The sequence below is a fragment of the Eublepharis macularius genome, chromosome 2, assembly GCF_028583425.1.
Source record: "Eublepharis macularius isolate TG4126 chromosome 2, MPM_Emac_v1.0, whole genome shotgun sequence".
Taxonomy (NCBI): Eukaryota; Metazoa; Chordata; class Lepidosauria; order Squamata; family Eublepharidae; genus Eublepharis; species Eublepharis macularius.
Window position 1 is genome coordinate 212,243,856 of NC_072791.1, and position 26,718 is coordinate 212,270,573.

The following is a 26,718-nucleotide window of genomic DNA, read 5'->3' on the forward strand; positions in this document are numbered from 1 at the left end:
TATTATCCTCATGACAATCTCCCCGCAGGGCCAGATCGACGGGGGGGTGGGGGCAGGGGGGTAGTCTGCCCCCAGCACCGCCAAAGCGTGGGGCGGCAAGTGCAGCTGCCAGCCACCGGGAACGCGCAGGAGCTGGCGGGGGCAGCGGGGGCGGCTGCATGGAGGGCTGAGAGGCCGCCTGTGCCATTCGCCTGCTCCATTGATGGGGTGGCTGGCTTGCCAGGCATGCAGGACATGGAGCGCACAGCAAGCCAGCCGCCCCTTCAGTAGGGCGGGCGAATGGCGCAGGCAGCCTCCCAGTCCTCCTCTCAGCCGCCCGTGCTGCTGCCGCCAGTTCCGCAGCACACCGTGCGCCAGGGCAGCTCACTTGTTGTGTGGGCAGCACACCCAGCCCTGCGTGATGTCACAGAAGTGACGTCATCACGTAGCGCCAGGAGTGCGCGCACTGCGCACGCACGGGGGGGGGGCAGACTTGGGTTGCCCTGGGCGCCAGCAACCCTAGATCCGGCACTGTCACCCTGTGAGGTGGGTTGGGCTGAGAGAGCCCTGAGAGAGCTGTGACTGACCCAAGTCACCTAGCTGGCTTCGGGTGGAAGAGTGCTGAATCAAAACCGGCTCTCCAGATTAGAGTCCTGCTGCTCTAAACCACTACATGAAACTGGCTCTCAGACAGAGCTAAAGGATACTAAGGTACATCTATAGCTTAACAAGAAAAGAAGTGGTTTGTGAGCAGATTTTCCTTCCTTTTCAAAATTTCTGCACAGTAATTTAATTAACTATTGCTCATCAGTTTACATGCATGCCTGAACCACGAATAATTAATGGATGTTTCGTAGATGATCATTTAAAAATGATATTTAATTTATTGGCCTGCAGGACCGTTAACATAAGAAAGGAAGTAGATTAAAAAAAAAGAAAGGAAGTAGATTTTTTTTAAAAGCAGCAGCAACATTTGGACATGCACAAGACAGCTATCTTAAAAAGACAGTTACAGTCCAATAGACATGAATATAATATAAATTCCAGATTTTTTTTTCGAACTGATAAACTGTCAGATCAGACTGCATTAACAGAAAACACAGAACCTGACAAGCTGCCCTGGGAGTTCCAAATAATCTATGTTTTCGTATAAAAATACAAAGCAGGTTTCTAGGCATGATGCCGTGGGAGGGAGACACATGGCATCCTATGAAATCCTAAAATATGGAAATGGAATTTGCTCGTTTAAAAGAGACCCCAGACTGACCACAAAATCCCTGTCTTTTTTAGATGCTCACAGCGATGCCCCAGCCATACCTTTATTCAGGTAGTATAAGGTTTGTAATTATTTTATTTTAAGTGCCAACCAAAGTATAAGCAAAAGAGAGAGAGAGAGAGAGAGAGAGAGAGAGAGAGAGAGAGAGAGAGAGAGAGAGGGTTGAGGAACTTCTTTTTGTTTCATGTTTTTGTACAGTTTGACAGTTCATGGCATACTCTTGGGAGGGGTGAAAGTAGCATATGGGGCAACAGTCATATTAGAGGCTCAAGAATAGAGATGGGCACGAAACGGAGGGGAAAAACGAAATGAGAGTTTCGTGTTTTGTCACATTCCACGAATCGTGAAGCACGAACTTCCCGTTTTGCGATACAATTTGTTAGTTTTATGATTCGTCAGAACCCGAGGCACTTCAATGGCTCCTTTCATACCCAAAGATGCCAAACTCGCAAGGAGACTTCAGCAAGCTCTCTTCCACACACCCTGCCAGTTTGGCCAAGATTGCAAAGTGCTGGATTGCAAAACTGGAACCCACAAAGCTGGGCCCCAGACCCAGGCAGTGGCCCTGAGACTGGGTTTGGGGGAGGGCCCCAAAACCACCACACAGACACCTGCCCAGGTGGGAGAGGTGCACAAAATAAAACCAAGGGAAACAACAAGAGCGTGAGCCCTCAAAAGGGCAGAAAAAAAGAATTAAGAAGAAACAAAGACAAGCAAAGAAAAAGTAAGAGAGGTCTCAGTCAAGCTAGGCCCCAGAGCCAGGCAAAGGCCTGGGACTAGGGTGAGGTGGAGGAAAAAAGGCACCCTCACCCCAAGGCCTTCCCAGCAAGGACAAGTGAGGAAAATAAGAAAGAGGCTTTTCAGTCTCTTTTGAAGCAGCAGCAAATCCAGCCCAAAGCTCCCAACTTCACTCTCTCTCACTCCAAATCCCAGCAACAGATCCTTCCCCTCTCTCTGTCTACTGGAACTAAAAGCACGAGGCAGAGAGAGGTGCCTTATATAACACTCACATAGAGCAGAACAGGAGGTCTGTGGTTGGCAGACAGACCTTCCTAACAGGTTTGGAGGGATGAGATTGGTGTTCCCATGGCTACAGAAGGCCCATCTCCTCAGTTGCCTAAGGGATTAACCCTCCTGCTCCTCGCTGTATAGGGCAGAATGGAAGCTCTCCAGTTGGCAAGGAGAGCTGCCTATCAAGGTTATATGGGCTAAGATTGGGGTTTCCAATGGCAACAAAAGGTCTGCAGACATTCCGGGCCTATGTTGCCTAGGGAATCAATGGATCGGCACCAGCCTGTCTGGCATCACAAATCATACGAATCAGGCCAAAAAGTTGTGAATTTCGTGAAAACCACAGCACCACAAAACACATTTCGCGAAACACAAATCAGTCTGATTCATTACGAAATTTGATTTTTATTTCGATTCGTGCCCGTGTCTGCTCAAGAACAGCCTCACCTACTTCACAGGGTTGTTGGAAGACTAAAAGAAAGAAGGGAAAACTACCTATGACGCCCTGAGCTCTGTGAAGGAAAAACAGGAGAAAAAACGTGCAATGAGTCTAGAAAGCAACATGCTAGCCGAAGCAAGCTTCTCTCTCCGTGACAAATGAATTCAGCTGGTAGGCATCTGCCTTCCCCAGCACTCAAGAAGGCCAATGAGGACCATGCCATATTTTATTCTAAAATTACATTAAAGTTAATAAATAATTATAGCTAAGATAGTGGCTCTCACTTATTACACTGAAGAGGTCTCTTCTTAAGCTTGGGAAAACTCACCAAAACACAGAAAAATTGTTAATTAGCATTTTTCTCTCTCAAAAGTACAGTATCTGAGCAAACTGAAATAACTTACCTGCTGTAGGTCTGCAAGGGAATATAGGTGGATTTGCTGGAGAAGGTACTCTCTGGGGAAAATTCTAAATAAAAACATACAATATAAATTGAGCACTTGCACACTTTTTCAAGTGCAAATGTTTATAGCATTTATATAGCATTAAGTGCTCAAAACATTTTACATTTCTCAGTAATTCTTAACACATACATACCCCAATAATTGACTGAGGATGATTCAAACGCTCATCATGAACTAGATTCAGGTCCAATATCACCTTAAAGACCAGCTAAGGTGTAATAATACTGTAATTAGTTTGATAGTGCAGAGGTACGAAAAGCAGAACATCAGCATCTGTAGTGAAAGAATACTCCAATGTCCCTATTAAGCCCAGGGTGAGGAGGGGTCCACTCTTGCAAATTTGCAAATAAACTCAAACATTGAGTTTTTCCCTCACCACAGATGCTGATTTTCTACCTTCACACCCCTGCTTTATCAAGCTAATTACAATATAATTATACCTTACACTGATACTTTAAATACCCTTCCCACTTTCTGGCTAGATAAAAACCCTACCTAGTTCGACTCCTAAATGCATCTGAAGATGGAAGTTCTGACTGTCGAAAACTCACACCCTGGAAAACTAGTTGGTCTTGAAGGTGGCACTGGATCCAAAACTTGCTCTTCTACTGCAGTCCAACACAGCTACCCACTGGAAACTATCATAATGAACAAGATGACCTCTGGTACCTCCTGATTCTCTCAGGCCATGCTCTTAAACACACTGTGCCATTTGCTCTCTGTCTTCACTCAAGTAGCCTTATGGCAGAAAGGAGAAAGAGTGAACTTTGGAGTTGTATCTTCTGCTCCTCCAAAATGGTTCTGTTTGGAGGATGGGAAATACTGGATCATGTCATAATTTAATTTAAATAGCAAACTATAATGCATGAAACATGAAATGTGGAGAAACAAACATGACTTCAGAAATGATTCCATAAGTATACACAGTCTTCCTAGATACCTGTCTTTTGGAGCATATCCCAGAGTGTTTTTGAAATTTCCAGGGATTTTAAAAACAAACAGCACTAACCAATAAAAGTTTTATACCATTCACAAAATGCCTCAAACTTTACAATGAATGGCTTCATTTTAAATTTTGGAGTCGTGGTATTTGAGTAGATCTTTAGTTTGACATATGTTGCCCTTACCATTCCACTCAATTTTCTTTTGTTAATTTCCTGAAAAGATACATTTACTGGTAATTGGCCCTTGATTCCTCTCCTCACACTCATGTTTACACTTTTCCCCTCAAAACTATGTTTCATTTTCATCAATTCAATACATATTTGCAAAAAAAACCCAAAACACAGAAAATAGAAAACCCCAAAACATAGAACCCCCAAAATGCAGAAAATAGGTATGAGGTAAAGGTAGTCCCCTGTGCAAGCACTAGGTCATTACTGATCCATGGGGGGATGTCACATCACAACGTTTTCTTGGCAGACTTTTTATGGGGTGGTTTGCCATTGCCTTCCCTAGTCATCTACATTTTACCCCCAGGAAACTGGGTACTCATTTTACTGACCTCGGAAGGATGGAAGGCTGAGTCAACCTTGAGCCGGCTATCTGAACTCGCAAACAAACTGTATAAACCGCACCCTACTAACTAGATTATATGAATATATCAACTTGTTAAATAAAGCACTTTCATAAGAATCATTAATACAAGCATAATACAAATTCACATCATCTGAGGATCAACATCCATCATAACCCAATTCAAATATATAATTTTTTTTTTGAAAAAATTTTTATTGGGTTAGGATCAAATGTTTGCACATTACAGTCAATATTCCCATTTCCCAATTTCTAACCCCCTCCCTTCCCCCCCCATTTTGTTGACTTCCAACAGTTTTCCAACCCTTTATCCCTTTTCCCTTACTCTTTATATATTCCTCTATCTAACAAATATATATTCTCCCTTTATTCTAAGCAATACTTCTTTAACTATTTTTAATACTCTGTACCCTGACTATGAGTCCCTTTTTCCATAATGGATAAACAATTTATCCCATTTTTCATTATTTCACTTTCAAATATTTCTATATATCATAAACGATGTAAACCATACATTCATATAATTCAGCCAATTTAACTTATACTCTATATATTATTCATTCTATCTTCTTCTTTCTATTTTAGTTATATTTGTTTACATTAGTATTTCTATTCCCCTTCAGTCATAAGTCTATATATGATATCAATCAATTTGACTCATATACAACTTCAAATAAACATATTCAGTTTGGTACACTGTACGGAATCAAAAAGAAAATATTATTAGTTAATCAATCCTTATAGTTAACCCTTATGATTAATTATTTTCTATCAATATTCTATTTATTATTCTATATATATCAATCTAATATCATAACTGCTTAGAAATTCTCTTTTACCTCTTCTCCTCCCCGGTAAAGTCACCCCCCTCTACATTTTATTGTACTTCAGTAGTTCTCAAACTGCCACAGTTCTCCTCCCACCTCCCATTTCTTCTCCAAATATTGTTTCAGCTTCTCCCAGTCTGTGTTAAACTGTCCTGAGTCCAGGTTTCTCAATTTTCTTGTCATTTTGTCCATTTCTGCCATATACAGCAATTTGTGGATCCAATCTTCAATGGTTGGCACATCTTGTATTTTCCATTTTTGCGCATACAAAAGTCTAGCTGCTGCCGTCATGTAAAATATCAACGTCCTATGATGGGCTGGAATTCCCTCCATTCCCAAGTTTAGTAGCAGGAGTTCTGGGTTCTTATTAATTTGAAATTGTAAAATCTCACTCATTTCTCTTATTATTTCCCCCCAGTACTGCCTAGCTACCTCACATGTCCACCACATATGGTAGAGGGAGCCCTCATGCTTCCTGCATTTCCAGCATTTATTAGAAGTGTTCAAATTCCCTAGCGCAATCTTCTTTGGTGTCATGTACCAACGGTAAATCATTTTGTAAATGTTCTCTTTAATACTAGTGCATGTCGTTGTCTTCATTGTAGTCTTCCACAAGTATTCCCATGCCTCCATTGTTATTTCTTTGTTGAAATTTATGGCCCATTTCACCATTTGTCCTTTAACTATTTCATCCTCAGTATACCATTTCAGCAGTGCTTGGTATACCTTAGATATTCTTTTCTTGTCCTCTTTAAGAAGGGTCTGCTCTAGTTCCGAGTTTTCTGTTCGTATACCTCCTTTTACAGAGTCCGAGTTATATAAATCTCTAATCTGTCTATACTGGAACCAATCATAGTAAGGTGATAGTTCCTCCTGAGTCTTTATTCTGAGTTTAGATTCTTCAGTTCTAGTTATTTCTTTATAAGTTAAACATTGTTGCTCATTATCAACAGCTCTCGGATCTATCACCTCATATGGAACTACCCACAAAGGGGTTCCTTCTTCCAGATAGATTCTATACTTCTTCCAGATTATATATAAACTTCTCCGTATATAGTGATGCAGGAACATCGAGTTCGCCTTTACTTTATCATGCCATAAGTATGTGTGCCATCCAAATATTTTTTTATATCCCTCTAGGGCTAGTAATTTCTTATTCTTTAGCGTCATCCACTCCTTCAGCCACACCAAGCATGGTAAAGTCTTAGATTGGGCAGTTGCGTTCCGCCTCTTTCCTTTGCATCTTGTAAAACTCAAATATATAATTTTTGTTGTGCTGTGCAAGATTCTAATATAATAAAGGTAACTGCTGACGGGTTGCCAGCAGGAACTCGAGGCTATCTGAACTCGGCTTCCGCCAGGATCGAACTCAGGTCGTGAGCAGAGCTTGAACTGCAGTACTGCAGCTTACCACTCTGCGCCACGGGGCTCCTAGGTATGAGCAGACCTGCCAATTAAGTTGCCTCTTGTAAACAAGCATTGGCACAGATTTGGGAGGACATCAGATTTGGGAGAGCCAGTTTGGTGTAGTGGTTAAGAGAGTGGGACTCTAATCTAGAGAGCCGGGTTTGATTCCCCTCTCCTCCGCTTGAAGCCAGCTGGGTGACCTTGGGTCAGTCACAGCTTCTAGGAGCTCTCTCAGCCCCACCCACCTCACACGGTGTTTTGTTGTGGGGATAATAATGGCATACTTTGTAAACCACTCCGAGTGGGTGTTAAGTCATCCTGAAGGACAGTATATAAATCAAATGTTGTTGTTATCATCATCATCATCATCATCATCATCATCATCATCATCACCACATCTGTCCTTCCCTCCAATTCTGTTCTGAAAAAGAACAAACATCCAATCCACATTCTCTGTAGGGTGACCCGAAGTGGGGGGGGGAAATTTGGAAATACATTCCAAATGCTTCGGAAAGCTTTGATTAGGGATTTCCCTAATATGCCTAATCTTTACAGATCGGGTCCAATTTGGGTAATTTACCCAAATCGGAAACCCGAAGCGCACACCCCTAATTCTCTGCCCCCTCCTTTCCCTCTATCCAGGATGGGATGTACTGAGTACACATGTATGCTGCAATAAAGTGTACAATCAGGAAGAGAGTAACAGCGAGATGCATACATTCCAATGACCATGGAAATTGGGATGTGAGGGGCATTAACAACAAAGGCCTGTCCAATTTGGTTGGATTTTTTTTTAAAAGGAACCCCTATTTATTGTGAAAGCATGCCCTACTGGTTTGTGGTGGAAGGAAAGCGAATGACTGAGGAGAGCATTCCAAGTGCATTAAGTTCACCTCATCAAAATCAAAAGGAACAAAGGGGACTCGCTGCCCTGAAGATGCGGCATCTAATGGCCAGAGGCAGTTGCGTCCATGCACTGAGTGCTCTGAAAGGTAGCACTGCAAGCATGTTCAAAGGGTCAGATGGAGGCACTTCAGACATAGCACTTCAGTTAGTCACAGTATAGTACTTTGCATGAAGGTAGTCGTGGCAAACGCTGACAGATATTCACTCTGAGAAATCAGTTCACATCTCGACAGGAACTGCATTGCAAAAATTTTCTTCAAAGAAAGCTGAGCACAGGAATGGCATTCCTCCTCCTATGCTACAGAGTATACATAGATTTCAAAATATCTTAAAACGGCAAACAGAATGAACCTCCACCTCTAGTGGCAGTAGGTTCCTGAATACCAGTCAAAACTGGAGGGAAGGTCTCGGCCTCTCTGCCCTGATGTTGGCCCCCCAGGACAGCTGGTTGGCCACTGTGTGAGATGGGAGGCAGGACAAGATGGACTGCTGGTCTGATGCTTATGTTCTTAAACACAAAGACAAATGATCTTAACAGATGGGGCAGAGGGAGACCCACCACTCTAAATATTCTGTGACTATGACTGTGAATCATCAGCGCCTAACTAGGACTAGAGTCTAGGGGGGGTGGGGGTATATCACCTTCAATAAAGTAGGAGAGGTGCCCCAAGGAACACAACAGCAGAAGGAAAAGCCCCAAATGGTACAAGGTAATGCTTATTAAGGAACAATGGTGCTCTACATAAGATTTAAGAGGATTATTCAGAGCTTATGGAAGTTCTTAGAAGTTCTACTGGGCCTCGATATCTAGTCAAAATTGGGATGTATGGATCTCTCTAGAAGAAGAGGAAGCAATGTAGAAATGTTTCCTTGAAGGAAGACAGTTTGAAAACCCCTGTAATCTAGCATCCCGCTTGCAACCATATTTATCCCAAAGGAAGGTGGACACCCACGCAAACTGTATATACAAAATGTTCATCATCATCATCATCATCATATTTGATTTATATGCTGCCCTTCAGGACAACTTAATGCCCACTCAGAGCCGTTTACAAAGTATGTTATATTATTATCCCCACAACAAAACACCGTGTGAGGTGGGTGGGGCTGAGAGAGTTCCAGAGAGCCGTGACTAGCCCAAGGTCACCCAGCTGGCTTCAAGTGCAGGAGTGGGGAATCAAACCCAGCTCTCCAGATTAGAGTCCTGCCGCTCTTAACCACTACACCAAACTGGTGTTTGTGATGTGAATGCAAATATAAGTGGACCACTTCTTTTTCTTGATGGTACATGCAGAAAAAACACCTTTTGGGTAAATACAATAATTAATCTAAATATATAAAGACAAGTGTCCTGACTGACTCATCAACGTCCAGCCCAAAACCTTGGACCTAGAAGTGTGAAATTTGGGGAGAGCGTTCCTTTTGTGGTGTAGAGGCTCACTAAGAAGGGATTTTAAGAAATTCACCCCCTAAGGGGGTAAAAAGGGGTCAAATGTGTTTTCTCATAGAAATACAGCTTCCCTGTCTGGCTGGCAGGGTCCTCCTCCTCCCCCCCTGCCAACTGCCAACTCAGCCTCCCTGAGGTCATGTGCATATGTGGCCTTGATTGGTCATCATCCCAACATTCTAAACAGTATGCAGGACACATGCAGTACCTCAGGACACATTCAATGACTCCCAGTAATTGAATGTGTCCTGAGGTAAAAATACACCTCCCAGTCTAGGGTTGCCAATCTCCCTGTGGGGCCTGGCTTTCCTGTGTGGCTGGCAGGTTAATGGGTCAGCTGTGGAACTCTGTGTTCTGAGGTAAAAATCAGGCAAAGGAAACTGCAGACAGTTGAAGAAAGACAGTACAAGACTCCTGAACAGGGATTTTATAAAAAAGTCAGTATGGAGGCTGAGTTTTTAAATGTTCATGGGGAGATGGTACACAACCTTTCTAGGGTCCATTTCAATGTGAACCTCTCACATGAACCTGCTGAAGTGCCCACCACACCACCCCTCCCTCAGTCCAACTCCACCTCACACCTCTTGCAGCCATCACCTCTTACTGCCACCCAGAAGCTTTCTGGCAGACGTCGTGCAAGATACACCAACACTAAAAAGAGTAAGCAACTTAGAGATGCGGCAAGGAAATATGCACGCCCTGCTCCTGAGGTGCACCAAGCAGCAGTGGCCAAGTACCAGCAAGATCACCCCAAGGTGCACAACACAGTTTCTCTATGAGCAAAGCAATCCTGGAAGACAAGTAGAGAGGCGCTCACTTCCATGGAAGTTCAAGGCTCACTCAGGCACGGCATATGATCCTTCACTACCTTCAAGCTACCTCTTAACCTCATCCATGCAGAAACACCCCTGTTCAGCCTCTCAAAACAAAGCAACATGGCCCAAGTGCTCTGGAACTGTAAACTCATCGTTTGGGATGAGAGCACCATGGCGCACAAGGGGTGTTTTGAGGCACTGAGCATAACCCTCAAAGATGTCAGGGGCAACGAGAGAGCAATGTGGGGAGTCACAGTGCTGCTGGCTGGAGATTTCTGGCAGACTGCCAGTAGTCCCAAGGGGAACTCAAGCTGACGAGGTTACCGTGTGTGTCAAGGTGTTGGATCTGTGGCCCCTCATCAGGAAACTCTCACTAAAAAAGAACATGAGGGTCCACTTGAGAGGTGAGGTGTCTGCTGGGCAATTCTCTGAACTCCTAGGAGCGTATCCCGAGTCCAAAGGAAAGGTGACCATCTCTGCAGGTCTGGGCACAGTAGTGACGACCCTAGCAGACATGATACACCAATATCATCACTATCACGGAGAAGCCCATGGACTGGCTGTACAAGCGTGTCATTCTGACCCCCCCAGATCGACTAGGCTGCCATCATTAATGAAACACAACTTAACTCACACAAAATGGAGTACAGATCTGGGGACTCAGTGGTGCAAATGGATGATGCAGTCCACTGCCCCGTGGAGTTCCTCAACACCCACAGCCCTCCTGGGTTCCCGGCCCACAAGCTTCTCCTCAAAGTGGGGGCTCCAGTGATACTGCTCCAGAACCTCCTCCTACCCAAACTCTGCAATGGCACCAGACTATGAGTGAAAGCCTCCACAGGTACATCATCGAGACCATATTGTTCACCAGTAGTGCTGGGGTGGGGGGAGTCAGTGTTCATACCATGTATACCACTCATACCATCAGAGAACCCCTTCAAATTCAAAGACTGCAGTTCCCCTTCAAGGCCTGCTTTGCTATGATGATGAACAAGTCCCAGGGGCAGACACTGAAGGTGGCAAGAATTGACTTGAGGGAGGACTGCTTCTCACATGGGCAGTTCTATGTGGCCTGCTCCAGAGTGAGCTCACCCAGCAGCCGGGTGACCCTAGCATCTGGGGTGGAAACCACCAATGAGGTCTACAAAGAGGTCCTTCAGTAGAAAAAAGAAGGTTGTATGTATTTTTCACTTTATTTATTGCACTACAATCTTTTCCTTTTAAAAATCTCTTCAATAAATGTTACATTTCGAAATTCACTTCATCAGTTTTCAGCATCAACACGCTTCGCTTTATTCAAACACATTTGTGAAGCTCGGGTACTATGCTATTATACTACAAAACCAACTAAAAAAAACAACCCCACAAACCAAAAAATGTTACATACTCGTAAGTATTATAACTGGATTTAAAGTAGTTAAATACCGTAGCGAAGCACGGGCATCAAGATAGTGTATATAAAAATATTACTGGCTAAACATGGAAGGTTTGTAGTTTCAATGAACATAAAGGTACTGGTGCTATGTGGAGCAGACCATATGTTTTAGTTTCTTATTCCCCTGGCAATTAACTGGAAGCACCACAGTGACACGAGATAAAACCAGACATTTCATCCACCCTCACCTCTTGGCCTGATCAGGTATGTATCTGCCCAAACAAAAGGTTATCGCTTACGCTTCTACTGCAAACTGAACCGCAGATAAGATTTTGTTTTCTGCATCTGAGGCGAAGGAGGAGGGGTGTGCAGCTATGTTGCTTTGCTAGCCATAAATACTCTGAGGCCATTTAAAAGGCCATTTGTCACGGGCTATGAGTAATTTTCCCCCAACGAGTTAAACACCCTGACAGCTAGGCTAAAACAACTACAAATAAACCTACCTAAACCTCATGCTACCAGCCAAAGTACAAATGTGATAAGCACCGAGAACATTCTATCGTTGACAGGGCAGCGTAGAGAAATCAAGGCAGGTGGCAGGGAGGGACAAATTAATCAAGTGTTCTTGTACCAGTGGGGGATATATATTTTTGAGAAAGAGATTCAAACACCCATAATAAAAGCAATTTGGTGAGGCATCAGAATTTTTATCAACAGCTTCTCTGACAAGTAAGATTCAGCCATCCTGCTGTCCTCCCAGGACTGCTGGTAGCAGCTTCTCCATCCTATCCCCACCAAGCATATGCTATTTGCTTCTGCTGTTTAAATATTATTTTCATTAAACCTTTTATGCCTTTTTAAATAAATACTTTGAAGAAGCCTGCATAAAAATAATTGAAATGGCCTAGATCCTAGATTACACCAGTTCTGCCCTGCTTGTGGAAAAGAAATGTCCAGCCTCCCTTTTGTCCCGCTTGCAAACCACCTTGTGCCCTCCAATTCTGGGTCAATGGACCCCTGGAATCAGTGGGGGGAGGAGGAGGATGTGTGTATGGGGGGGGGGAGAATAGTCAGCAAAAACTGACCCCCTGTTCAGAAAGTGGAAAACATTGCTAGGATGTCTAAGCCAATATCAACATTCACTCCTCCCTCAAGTTGTGACAACACAAACCCCCCCCCCTTATAATTTAACAGTAAGTAGGGAAATTATACAGAATAGCTTAAATGAAAGAACTTTATTTTCATAAACTTGCCACTCCTCTCAGCCCCCATTCCCCAGCTGTATTGTGGGGATAATAATAACACTAACTTGTTCACCGCTCTGGGTGAGGCACTAATCTGTCTAGAAGAGCGGTATATAAGCAAAGTTATCATCATCATCATCAGCATCATCATCGTCATCATTGCTACACAGAGTAGGTCAATACAATTAACAGGATGGGACATCCAATAAACAATGCTATCTGGAATCAACCAGAAATCTGAAACGTAAGTATTAATATGATTTGTTAAACAATGTAGAAAATTACATCGTAGGATTCTAATTACAGCAACAAGCAGCATGGGCCATACACAGTAGGACGGACCATGTCTCCTAAAGCTTTAACCAAGTAGTTAACCTTTAACCAACTACTCTGTACAGAACTACCCTTTACCATTGTAGAAAAGCCCTCTATGCACAGTACAAAGTTCCTTGCAGTACCAAGACCACGGAGGAGTCTTTAACCCCTTTCCACAGTTCCCGGGGTCTCCCGTGATTACAGATGCCTCTTCATTCCCAGCTACAGCATTCGTAATTTGTTCCAGTTTGGTTGTATATATATATATATATATTTATTTTCCAGTTGTCTCAGAGATGTCAAAAAATCACTTTTCCATCCCTGACCAGGCAAAGCGCTAAGCTTCCAGTCTTACGCTTCTCAGCTGTGGCTCCAAAACTATGGAACTACCACCCCAGGGACATTCAACTGTCCCCTCTATCCTTGTCTTCCACCACTAAGGTGAAGACTGTTTTGTTTTGTTTGGCATTCCCTCACTGAGCCTCTTATGCTTCTATGTGCTTTGTCTGTTTGTTTTTTAATTGTTTACATACATACATTTTGAACTTGTTTTAATGTTTTTATTGGTTGCCACCTTGGAGACCCTAAGTTGGGTGGAAAGGCAACTTAAAAATGTTTAAATAAATAAAAGGTAATGTTACTTTTATTTATTTATTTTATCACATTTCTAGACCGCCCTCCCTGTCAGACGGGCTCAGGGCGGTTTAACAACAGTTTAAAACAGTAAAAACATTATAAAAGCATTAAAACATTATATCAAAACAATTAAAATTGGCGGGTATAAAATATTAAAATACAGCATTTTCCTGCATGGGTGGTAGAAGGTCTTCAGTGGTATGGCCAGCGAGAGGACAGCCTAGCCCCTACCAAATGCCTGGTGGAACATCTCTGTCTTGCAGGCCTGGTGGAAAGATAACAAATCCTGCCGGGCCCTAGTCTCCTCAGACAGAGAGTTCCACCAGGTCGGAGCCAGGACCGAAAAGGCCCTGGCTGTGGTACAGGCCAGGCAGACCTCCTCCTTTTACATCTATAACAGTAATCGTCATATTAGGCTGTCCTAATACAGGCTAAATTTTGTTAGAGACTGCTTTTAGCAATCATGCGGATTCATACCTCAAAATAAAGTATGGGGCATGAAGCATTTAAATGCCCAACCTTTCATCTTGATTCAACAGGAGGCATTTATTGTTTTTGCAGGTGCATTTTTAAAGATTGCCGCAAGGATTTCCTAAAGTGAAAAGTGTACACTGGGTGTGCGTACAGTCAATTTTTCAAACAATGCTTTCTGCTAGTGGAAACAATTTTGAATCCCAGTAGGATTTTTGTCCTACAAAAAAAGGGGGGGGGGGTGACATTCATCATTTAAAAAATGGCCAGTATATTCTAATCTCAACCCCTCCCACCAAAGACTGACCAATTACATTTGCTTTTTTTGAAGCTATAGAAACACAACCATATTCCTTAGAAGCACTCTATTTGCAAATATTTTAAGTTTCTGTGCAAGTTTTATTCATTCATTCAAATTTGGTGTTTACTGCATTTCTCATGATACAAACTGTAGCTTCTTTTTTTTTGATTTGCCCGTCTGGAAACCTGGGATGACAGATTTCCATGAGCTGCTCCTGTGGAGTGTTCGAATTTGACAACATCCAACATTAATTAGTTACATGTAAACATTGTTCCTGTACAGATCTGTGAATTACGAAACTTGAAACTCTGGTTGGCAGTTAATTGGTCTGCAAGACACAAGCCAGCTTCCTTGCACAAGACGTTACTGTCAAATCAGATGAATTCACATAAGATATTTGTGCAAGTGTGTGGACCCAAGAGTGGCTTGTGCAAGTCTGTCACTCCTTTCCTGCAAAGGTAAGACAGAAATCGGTGCTCAGTTTTTCAATGAGGCTGTGGCTCACAACAGATTGATCAGAGAGAAAAGGTGCTTTTTACTGTCTCTGGTAACAATTACCCGTTGCTTCGAATTCTATCCTCTGCTGCCAACAGGAACAGCTCCTTGCCCTCCTCCAAATGACAGCCTTTCAAATATTTAAAGAGAGCAATCAGGTCCCCCCTCAATCTCCTCTTTTCCAAACTAAACATTCCCCAGGCTCTCAGCCTTTCCTTGTAGGGCTCAGTCTCCAGACCCCTGATCATTCTCGTCACTCTCTTCCGCACCCTCTCGATTTTGTCCACATCCTTTTTAAAGTGAGGCCTCCAGAACTGCACACAATACTCCAGGTGTGGCCTGACCAAGGCAGTAGAGAGAGGGACTATGACCTCCTGCAATTTCGATGCAATGGCCCTTTTGATGCAACCCAAGACTGAGTTTGCCTTTTTTGCTACAGCATCACACTGACTGCTCATATTTAGTTTACAGCCCACTCTTACCCTAAGATCTCTTTTGCATACACTACTGCCCAGAAGTGTATCTCCCATCCTGTATTTGTGCTTCACATTTTTGTGGCCCAGATGTAATACTGTGCACTTATCTATGTTTAATTGCGTCCTATTCACAACCACCCACTTCTCCAGAGTATTCAGGTCTTGTTGAATTTTAACTCTTATCTTCCTGGGTGTTTGCCACTCCTCCCAATTTGGTGTCATCAGCAAATTTAATGAGTAGCCCCTTTACCCCTTCATCCAGATCACTGATAAAAATATTGAAAAGTACCAGGTCTAAACCCGAGCCCTGTGGCACCCCACTGGACACCTCCCTCCAATCTGATGAAACGCCATTGACCACCACTCTGGGTGCAGTCCTCTAACCAGTTCCCTAACCCCTCCTCCTCTTTGCCTTTGTGGTTCCTGCAGGTCCACTGACAAACAAACTTTCAGAGGAGCTTGGGGGGCAGCCCTAGGATGGGGTGAGGTGGAAATGGATGAGGTGGAAAAGTCCCGCTCCGCAAAGTCCACAGATGGTTGGATATGCACCACACTATCAAAAGGAGCCACTATAGGTCACGCCCCGCTGCACCTACACTGCCACAGAACCCCCGAGTTCTGAGTAAGGCAGAGAGAGAATGTCTGGCTTGACCATAGCTGGCAAACTCTGTGACACTGCAGCCTTTCTGTGCTCCATTGTGATGCCACACGAGGACTCCCAAGCTTGTCTTGAGTGCTCTAGGGAGGAATACTGTTCTATTAAGATTTAAGATAAACCTCCAGCTAGTCACAGGCTGCCTCTGCTCCTCATGCATTAACAAGGGTCTTCACATGGCAGTCATCTGGGGAGAGAATGTGGCTCACAGGTAGCGCATTTGCTTGCCATGCAGAATTATCACACGTCAATCCCCAGCCTTGCCTGTGAAAAGGACCAGGTAGTAGGTGAAGTGAAAATCCTCCAACGGAGACCCTAGAAAGCCACTGCCTAAGTAGACAATACTGACCTTGGCCAGTGGTCTGATTCAGGATAATGCACAGGGCTCATTTCAAGGGGGAACGCACAGGAACACAGTTCCGGCAGTTCCCCAAAGAGGTCACGTCAGGTGGCCCCGCCCACCAGACTCTCGGCCATTTTGGGCTCGTTTGAGCCTGGATTGGGGCCGAAACGGCCCGGATCAGGCCCCTGATGGGTGGTGGACCACTCTTCCACTCAGCAGCGGCCCGATTCTGACCATTTTGGGCCCCTTTTCGGCCTGAATGGCCAGGATTGAGTCCAAAACAGCCAGGATAGGTGACGCCAGGGGGTGTGGCATATGCAAATCAGTTATGCCAATGACACACTTCCAGTGATGCAAGGGGCGTGGCATATGCTAATGAGTTATGTGACTGAATTATGCTAATGAGTTCCTCCAGCTCTTTTTCTAAGAAATGACCCGATAATGCAGGTTCACATGGTCAGCTAGATCCTTAGCTGGAACTAATCAATACAATAAGCATCTGGGAAACTTCAAGAACAGGGCCCTGTCAGTGTTGTAAACATTTTTACATTGAAAGAGAATACAGTAACTCTAAAACTGGTTTGTATCACCTAACGTGTGGATTCAAGGACAAGATAAATGAGAGTTTTATAAGGTAAATTCAGTACACAGCCTGGGTAACCATTTTACCATGAGTTTCAGAAACACCCAAGGGCAGGGATGGTAATAAAAACTGGAAGGGGGAAAAAAATCGACACAGCTTGTTCTTCTCTTTCCTTCAGCGAAAGGCTATTCATGCTGTAAAAGCAACAGGGTGCCATCATGATTAATCAGTATGCTCTTAGTTCTCTCTAAACAGCACCATTAACAGTTTGTTTATATACATTCTGACACAACCTCAAGATAGTATTTCAGAACTGCTGGCTAGCTGCACAGTGAGACGAAGAAGCGGCAGCAAAACGAATTTTACCAGGAAGGAAAAAACAAACAGCAAACCTTTACGTTACCTCACATTCTTTAGACATGTAACAGCATTGCCACTATTTAAAGACTGTGAAACAGTTAGAATGATATGTATTTACTTATGATGTATTTATCTTCAAGATGTATTCATCTTCAAGACAGAAAATGGAAAATGGGATACAACTTTGCTCAGACGCACATGCCCCATGAGGTAAAAAGAGAAATCCAGTCACAGCCGTCAGGTGCTTTCTGTGGCGTAAACTGAAGGGAAATATTGGCAATTCTCCACAGGCACAGAGAAAGGCCTGGGCCACACATGAACAGCTGAATGAGGTGATCCTGAGAGCCAAGCTACAAGTGACGCCTGACACAGGTTGGACACTTGTCAGCTTCCCTCAAGTTTTGATGGGAAATGTAGGCGTCCTGGTCTTGCAGCTTGGCCCTCCGACTGCTGTCCAATGGACTTTTCAACTGTCACTTCTCCAACATTCCGCCAAGCTGCCTACATTTCCCATCAAAACTTGAGGGAAGCTGACAAGTGTCCAACCTGTGTCAGGCCTCACTTGTAGCTTGGCTCTGATGAGATACTTCAGTGCAGAGGCGGTAGAATGAACTGAACCACTTGGAACCATATGGAATAAAATAGTACTACTTCCAAGTTACATTTTCAAATAATTCCTTGAAACTGGTAGATCAGCTCAATCTGCAAACTTCTCTCTCTGATGTATTAGTTTATTTATTTGCAGGGTGTTTTCACATTGAGAACCATTAAGGGTATGACCACCTCGCCCTTTGAGGTCAGAAGTTTACTTCCCATTCAATCCCCCTCTGCTTGTCTTGAACAATTTCAGTTCAGATGTTATGGCAACCCATGGACTGGCACAAGCCACTGTTTGCCATTAAATGCAAGAAAGGCGAGGCAGGGTTTGGGCAAGCCGTCATTTGCCTAGAACCCAGAACGGCAAACCAGTTTTGCCCTGCTTTGTCATTGGGTTTACACAGAGGTGCCGAGGACAGTTGTGGGAGTCTGAAAGCACCTATAATATCCTGCAGATCGTGTGTGCATGTTATCTGAAATGGTTTTATAGGTCCAAGGCTATTTTCAGTTTACCTGACAAGGAATGAGATTATACGAAACTAGCCGTAGATATGCCTGTAAAAATTGTATGTCTGGGTGTTCTTTCTAATGTAATCTATAACAAGAAGTCTGGATTCCTCTTAAGAATGTGAAAGGATATCTCCCACCCCTTCTTAAAGGCTGCGGTAGGAAGAAAGCTTCCCACCCCGCTTGTTTCTCATCACTATGGCTTTTAACAAATTTTGATAATTTTAGCTCTAAAAGAATCCACATCCTAACTTCACCCCACCCATCTTCCATCCTCCACCCACCCCACGGCTGCTGCTTCTTCATCCTCTAATCCCCCTTTGTTTCACCCCTTTGTAGCTTCTGATGGCTCCTATTTTCTCAGGTTTGCTTTTGTTCTTCGGCTCCCCTGAATGCCTCTTCACAGTTTCCTCCAGACCCTTTTCTATCACCTTTTTCCATCAGCTCTTGCTCTTCATGCCCCGACTAGTATCCACAGTCCCCCCCCCATGCCCGTGGCTTCAAGGCCCGTTGCTTTTCTCTCTTTGTTTCCTTTGATCTCTTTTCTTTGACTCTCTTCATTGACTTGGCTGGGCCCTCCCTGCCTCTTTATTTTAATCAGAACATTCTCTTTTTTTTTCCTTTTCCTTTTTTTTTTGCTTTGGTGTTAATCAAAGCGGTAATTTCTTTCTCTGATGCTTCCCCCTGAACTGCGATCTTCATAAGCCAACCCCGCCTTCAGTTTTATACTAATTGAAGCAGACACTATTACCAGTAGGAAGCTCAGAAAAAAGAGAATGTTGACTAAAGATGCATGTGCAGGAGCATAGTAGTTAAGTACCGAATATTTCTTGTGCCCTTGTCTCATAGCTCCAGCTTTATTTATCTGCGCGCAGTACTGCTCCACGCGAATTTTCTCACGCAGACAGAAGCACATTCAAAGCAGGTCTTTGCTCACTAACGTCTGGCACCTTGCTGTCAGGAATATCTTTCCTTAGCTGTTCTTGACATTTTTAATCAAGGCACCAACATGTGCTGTCTCCTGAATAGCAAAGATCACCTCCCTACCCTTTATTTTTAAGATGCTGAAGGAAAAAGAGCAGATAACCTTTTTTTTTTTTTTAACACTGCCTCTCCACCCGCTCCCTACCGGGCTACTGATTATGGAGGGTGTCAGAGGCATCCTCTATCTATAAAAAAAGCCAATTGCCAACGTTTTATCATGCTCAGGTAGGACCAAGAAAACAGAACCCAGGGATGAGGTTGGTTCTCCAAAGCTCTGATTGAATTTTGTTGAACGAAGTAAAACACAAACACACATGAACACACATAAGCGCCATTTACAAGTCAGAGTGAACACGCAGACACTGGATGTTTCTTAAACGTACAGGCAGGATGTGTGTTCACTTCACATATAAAACTGGGAACCAGAATGTGGGTAAATATGGGGTTCAAATCACACGTTGCTGAACATGGGAATTACTCATCACGCATATGAAGAAAAATCTAGTGTTCACGGTACAAGGATTCCACATCCATTCACTGTAACTTGTGAACAGGGCTACAGAGTGTTTGGGTGGGTTATTTGGATTTTACTGTGTGCGCCATGGGGAAAGGTGTGCAGAAACCATCCGTCCTTCCTAGCTAGGCTTCGAAGCCATGGAGAATAGGAGCATAGGTAAGTCCGCCTTCCTTTAACTGTGGCCCTCTTGGGGCAAAAGAACTGCTGTTGGTTGTTTTTCCATTGGCAGCTCAAACAGACCCAGTACCAAAATTATTCTGCAGAGGCACAAACCCTACTCCAACGCGAGTGCTCCCAAGCAGTAATCCTCTTCGTAAATGCACAACCATAAATAGGCTAAAACCGTCACATTTTCCTGCTACTCGTTTAAAGAACACACTTTCTATACAGCAAGTTCCCCATGGCCCATTAAAGGCTCTCAGGTAGCAAAGACCACTATATTTAGACTTCAGACAACTATTCAAATCATTCCTCATGGATCACACTCAAAGAGTTGCAGCTGCAGACCAGTTATTATCATCAGCATGGGGTTCCACTGAGCAATCATAACCCCGTGCTTTTCAATATCTATATAAAGCCCTTCGGACACATCATTTGTAGTTTTGAGGCCAGTCGTTATCAACATGCTGAGGACACCCAGATCTGTATCTCCTCATCCAAATCTCCTGGCGTTGAAGTAGAGGTCCTGAATCGCTGCCTGGCTGCTATGGTTAATTGGCTAAAAGGGAACAAATTGAAATAAAACCCTGAAAAGACAGAGGTAAGGCTGGTTAGGAAGGCAGGGATCTTGAAGGATATTGTGCTCCCTGCTTTCATTAGGGTTCAGCTGACCCTTGCAGACTCAGTTAAGATCCTAGGGGGTCATACTAGATCCAGCACGGCTGCAAGAGAAGCCGCTGCAAAAAAAAAAGCCTTCTCTCAACACAGAGCCAAGCTACAAGTGACGCCTGACACAGGTTGGACGCTTGTCAGCTTCCCTCAAGTTTTGATGGGAAACGTAGGCGTCCTGGTCTTACAGCTTGGCTCTCCATTACAGCTGCAAGACCAGGATGCCTACGTTTCCCATCAAAACTTGAGGGAAGCTGACAAGTGTCCAACCTGTGTCAGGCGTCACTTGTAGCTTGGCTCACAGACAAGCCTGGAAGATGGCCCCCTAACTTGACACAGGTGATATGGCCACCTGGATTGACTCCATGGTAACATCCAGGTTAGACTATTGTAATGTACTTTACATAGCTCGCCATTAAAAGTCAATTTGGTGACCCCAGTTGGTGCAGAACACCACAGACCCGCTATTACTGGAAGCTGGACAGCATGCCTATTATACCCATTCTGCAGCCACTCCACCAGCTGCCCATGAGTTACCGGGCTCAGTTTAAGGTAACGGCTATCACATGACACAGCCCTTCACTGCCTCGGTGCTTCATATCTGCGGGACTGCCCCTCCCTCAAATACTCTGCAATGGCAGCTTCGCTCATCTGAGCAGGGCCTGCTGTGGCTGCCACCTGGCAAATGGGCAAAACCAGCAGCTGCCCAGGCATGCGCATCTGCATTGTGCCCCCCCCCCCACTTACAGAATGACCTGGCTAAGGAGGTCAGGAAGGATCCCCACCATCCTGGCTTTGCACAAACTCTGCAACACTGAATTTATCAAGAGGGCTTTTCTATACAGGTGACAAGGTTGTGCCATACAGAATGGGTCAGAAAAAACTACTTGGGTAAAGGTTTACGAGTGTGGCTTATATTACTGTGTGTAGCTCATGCTGCCTTCTGGGGGTCCTACTATGTAATTTTTAAATCGTTGAACCTGTTTTGGCTTTAGTTTTATTTTCAGATTTCTAGTTGATTCCTAATTTCTACAATACATATCATATTGGCTGTCCCATCTTGTTGACTGTATTGACTTACTCTGTGTAATCTGCCTTGAGTTCCAGAAAGGAAGGCGGACTATAAATGGCATGTATGCAATATATAAATAATAAAAATAAGGCTGGCAATGATAGGACATTTTGGAGGTCATTATTTCGTAGAGTTGCCTTGAGCTGGAAGTGACTTGAAGGCACATAGCACACACATATATTCCTTTTTATAATTCATTTCCAGATTCTGCACAGTTGGTCGATGATAAGTAAACACATTTGTATCTCACCATGGACACTTTAAATTCATTCTGCTTACAGGGCTGTTAAGGCTTTCTCTTCTTAATATCACCCCCACCCCCGAAATGCTGATGAGCCAAAGATCTCTGTAGACAATTGAATTGTATTGGAAGTATCCAGTTACAACTCCTTGGCAGATGCAAATAGGTAACACTTTAATTGCTGGGTCATGGGAACTAAGAAGAGGAAGTGAGAGACGGACAGGCCAGGAAAGGGTTGGGGGGAGAGACAAGGAGCCCCCAAGGAAGTTTGTTCTCGTCTGCCACCCCTGCTCCCTACCTCCTTCGCAGGTCTTCGGCCACCGCTGCTCGGCAGCTGAATAAATAAGCTCGGAGGGATTTCAGCTGCTGTCTCAGGCGGACCACAGTTGCCAGCGGCTCAACGTGTCTGTACAACATAGGATTTTCCTGCTGGACGTCAATCAAGGGCTCTTCGTACACATATTCCAGGAACTCTTTGGCTTGCTTCGATACCTACAAGGGGAGGAAAAAAGATCCATTAAGCTTATCTCAGCTCTAATAAAGCCTTTTAAATGCTTACAGGCAATCAATACTCTTTTTCCTTAGCCACATTCTTCGTTTTCACTTAAGCATTCTAAACCTGTAACACAACCTAATTTATCTTGATACATCTTTGTTATTGGGTAACACTTGGAATATTATTTAGACATCTGAAGTAATCTTTAAAGTAATAACAACGATACTGGAGCTAGTGGGGAGACAGAGAATTCAGGTAACTAAGGTATTCTCTTCATGTAAGGTTCTACAGAATATACTATTACACACACACACAAAAAGTCATTACTGCTTACTTCTACCCTGCTATTTGGCTATTGCCTACAAATGTTTCCCTATGGATGCAGAGTAACAGAGCTGCGTATGTTTTCAGATGCCCCAATAACCAAAGAAACTGAGACAGGGCTGTAGCTGCAGAACAGCTTTAATTTTTATTTGCAATCAGCCTGCACCCCAACCTCCAGCTTATTCACACAGCCACCACCCAGTGCAGGTGACTTCTTATATAGGCTGAGATATGGAGAGGTCCAGAACTGAAATGGGCTATATGGAACGTCCCAGGGGAGTCAATGATCATTTCTTCCATTGGGGTGGATCCATGTCGACAGCTTCTCAGGGTCTTAGAGTACTGGAGCCAAACAGCAGCCTATACAAAACCCACAAAGTTCTTGGCAGGTTTCTCAGACCCAAACCTAGTACACTCTTTTCCACTGGGCCACGTTGGCTCTGAAAACAGTCACTGGTGGAGCTTCTACAAAGCTGAAGACTCTTTTTTCTTTCTGTCTTTGAAGCAACTTGGAGGTTCTCGCATAAAACTTCATTTTTTTTTGTTGTGGACTAAACACCCAAGGACCTCCATCAGATGCAAACAGAGAATTATAAATAAATGAAGAAGCAGGGGAGTATAAGAGAAGAAGTTTTAAAAGAATCCAGAGATGCTTCAGGCGCAATGAAAATTTTGCATGTTAACACAGGCACAAGAGGGAGAAAAGGGCACCCTTAAGTTATCAAAAACACTACCTTTCTGCTGCCTGCCTAACAGTTACATAGCCGTACTTTAAAAAACCAGGTGGGATTATAAATAAATTAAAGATTATGATTTTCCAGTTGTCCAAGAGCCACAAACGGCACTGAAATAGTCCATTCATTCATCAGCTGCCACAGTTTTAATGCCATTTCTTCATTGTTTACAGCAGAATATAAAAACTAAACATCAAACACTCTCGCATATTATTACCCAAGTACGGTTTCCATTCGAAACAGCGGGACATACAAGGATATTACTGTGCATGGGGCTGTCAGGCCTTCAACTTGCAGTAGTGATTTAAAAGGAAAAACCAGAACTGCCTCTAAAAACCATGGATCTGTGTTGCTAAACTGTTGCATGAGTGACGTGACACGCAGCGAGGCAGAGTGTAGATACGGGGTAATTCACAGAAGACTGTACCGTACGACCAGAAGGAGGCAAGCATGTTCACATTTTCCCTTCCTGCTCCATACGATGACCGCCAAGAATGACTGAATTACAATAATCCGAGAATAAAGTTCTGCTTTCCTAACTCCTATAGAGGAAAGAGGATGGAAGAATACTTTTCATTCTTTATTTCTGTGTTCCATCACACGCCAGAGAAAAAGAAGAGTTGCTTCGGACTGACTTCTATAAGCGAGGAATTGTTAGCCTTCTTCCTATATTCAGTGATACAAAGACTCCGGGCTTTTTTTCAGCTGGAACGTGGTGGAACGGAGTTCCGGAACCTCTTGAAAATGGTCACATGGCTGGTGGCCCTGCCCCCTGATCCCCAGACAGAGGGCGGGGCCACCAGCCATGTGACCATTTTCTCCGAGAGCAACCCACTGAGTTCCACCACCTCTTTTCCCAGAAAAAAAGCCCTGCAAAGACTTAAGGACTGTTCATACCACAGTAAACCAGCTAGTCTCTAAAACTTTAAGGGAGGAAGAAAACTGATGACTAATGGCATTCCCACTGAAATATCCTTAGCGCTAACAAAAAGAACAGAGGATATCTCAGTGGGAATGCTACTGGTCATAAACCCACCATTCTGGGTTCGTGTCTACATTAGCAGAATTTTTTTTTCTCCCAACAGTCCATAATATTTCAGGGCACCAAAAATATGGCTCCCTGAGGCTCATGGTGGGGAATGATTCATTATTTTATGAAATAAGGAACCGAGAAACAATGATGGTGCATTGCAGGAAAAACAAACAGGCTGATTCACATGTGTAAGTAATCACTCGACCAATCGATGGTGGTTAATACTATTACTATTACAGCATTTCAGGTGTTCGCACACATCCTTACAATATGCCAAATAAGGAATCCTACTATTATTATTTCTATATCATAGGAGGGAGAACAGGAGAAAGGCATGCCTCAGCAACAAAGTAAGTTAGCAGACAAGAAGATTTGAACTATGGATTTCATAGCTTACATTCTTAGACATTGTGAGGACTGGTTCTCAGGCAGCTGAAGACAGAATAATGCTAGAGGCTTTTTCTGGTGGTGGTACTTGCTGGTATTGAGTTTAGGCACCTTTAAGGGGGGGGGCTCTTCCAAGTCCCAACAGTGGAAATCGGTGCAACCTTATATGAGAGTACAGGTAGGCTTGCCATTCCCCCGCTGGCAGCAGGGGATTCCCTGACACCAGTGAACACTTCCCACTGAAGCTCAGCTGGTTGGTGGGGAAAAATTGTGAGCGACAAGAGGAATGTCAGCAGTGTACTGATGTGCTGACTAGGGGTGAACACACTGAAGCTCAAAGCAGCACTTTTCTTGCCATTTGATGAAAAAAGCAGTGGGGCGGGAAGTTTGAAACTTTTCTTGCTGTTTGCAAATGCAAATAGCTAAAAAAGTGCTGTGGCTCCTGCCGCTTTGCACGAAGCTTCCCAAAGCGATACGAATCACTTTGGAAAGCTTTGCTTCGGGATTCCCGAATTGGCTCAGCAATGCTGGGCCAAATTCCAAATCTTTCCAAATCAGGCCCGATTCAGGTTAAAAACCCAAACCAGAAACCCAAAGCACACACCCCTAGTGTTAACATCACTTCCTGTCCACCTGGAAGTGACGTCTGTGTGTCACTGGGGGACTACCAGGGACACACTGATATTTGGGCTCTAACCATAGAGTTTTGCTTGAATAGTGGAGTGTCCCAGGCATCCTCCAGCAATGCACTGATGTCACTTCCAGGTGCACAGAGAGTGACATCAGTAAGTCACTGGCGACATAATGGCATCGCTGGCAAGCCCCCAACAACCCAGTAAGCTCCCCTACTCTCCATCAATTGCCGGGGGGGGAGCAGTGGCAAAGGTGATCTGTATATGATAGCAGACCCCCTAATTCCTCTGGCCAGCAAATAACTCTGACCTGGAAATTTCTATAAGAATCAAGTTGTATTACCTAACCCATTTGGCCTGTTGTTGTTAAGATGCTTCCTGATCTCTCTGCAATTTCATCCTTTAGTGGTGGCACATGATGAGATGACATCTCTCAGGGGTCACCAGTTCAGAACACACTGCAAACATGGGTCCTGACAGCCATTATACTATTCCAACTTTTGTGAACAGAATTCAAGTAACCTGAGACTAGACACTGGAATGTGTGAACTGATTCAACTGAAAAGCAGAGTTCTGAGAATGAGAGAAGGCAGTATGAAAATGGTGGCATTGATCTATTACAGCCATAATGCAAGCTCAATGATTATCATGTGAAGACTTCTAAAATTAAGATTATCTGATTTCTTTATACTGTTTTAAATCCAGATCCCAAGACTGACACAAAATGGTTACACTAAACCACAGAGGAACTCGACATAATCATACCTCACAATTCACAGGGGGCTTTTCTAAGCACTTCACGAACATTAGTTTCGTTCCCACATAACAAAACAATTCTGAGAATAAGCAAAAGTGTAGCTTGCAGGTGCCCAAAGGAAATTGTATTACTTTAGAATCAAGAAATAAATTCTTTATTAATAGTGAGAACTGACTTCAAATGTAAACACAATGAATAATTATTTGGACATGAAACAACAAGCAAATGCTTGCACGTGCTTTCAGATA

General features: G+C 43.7%; 1 protein-coding gene across 1 annotated transcript in view; it reads right to left on the minus strand.

The window, feature by feature from the left end:
* Positions 1–26,718, minus strand: part of PLEKHM3 (pleckstrin homology domain containing M3) — a 104,035-nt gene that overhangs the window by 24,566 nt on the left and 52,751 nt on the right. The window contains exons 5-6 of the mRNA XM_054972020.1: positions 22,406–22,599; positions 3,110–3,173 (exon numbers count right to left, since the gene is read on the minus strand). Of these exons, the coding sequence (XP_054827995.1) occupies positions 3,110–3,173; positions 22,406–22,599 (258 nt within the window). The remainder of the gene's footprint in view (positions 1–3,109; positions 3,174–22,405; positions 22,600–26,718) is intronic.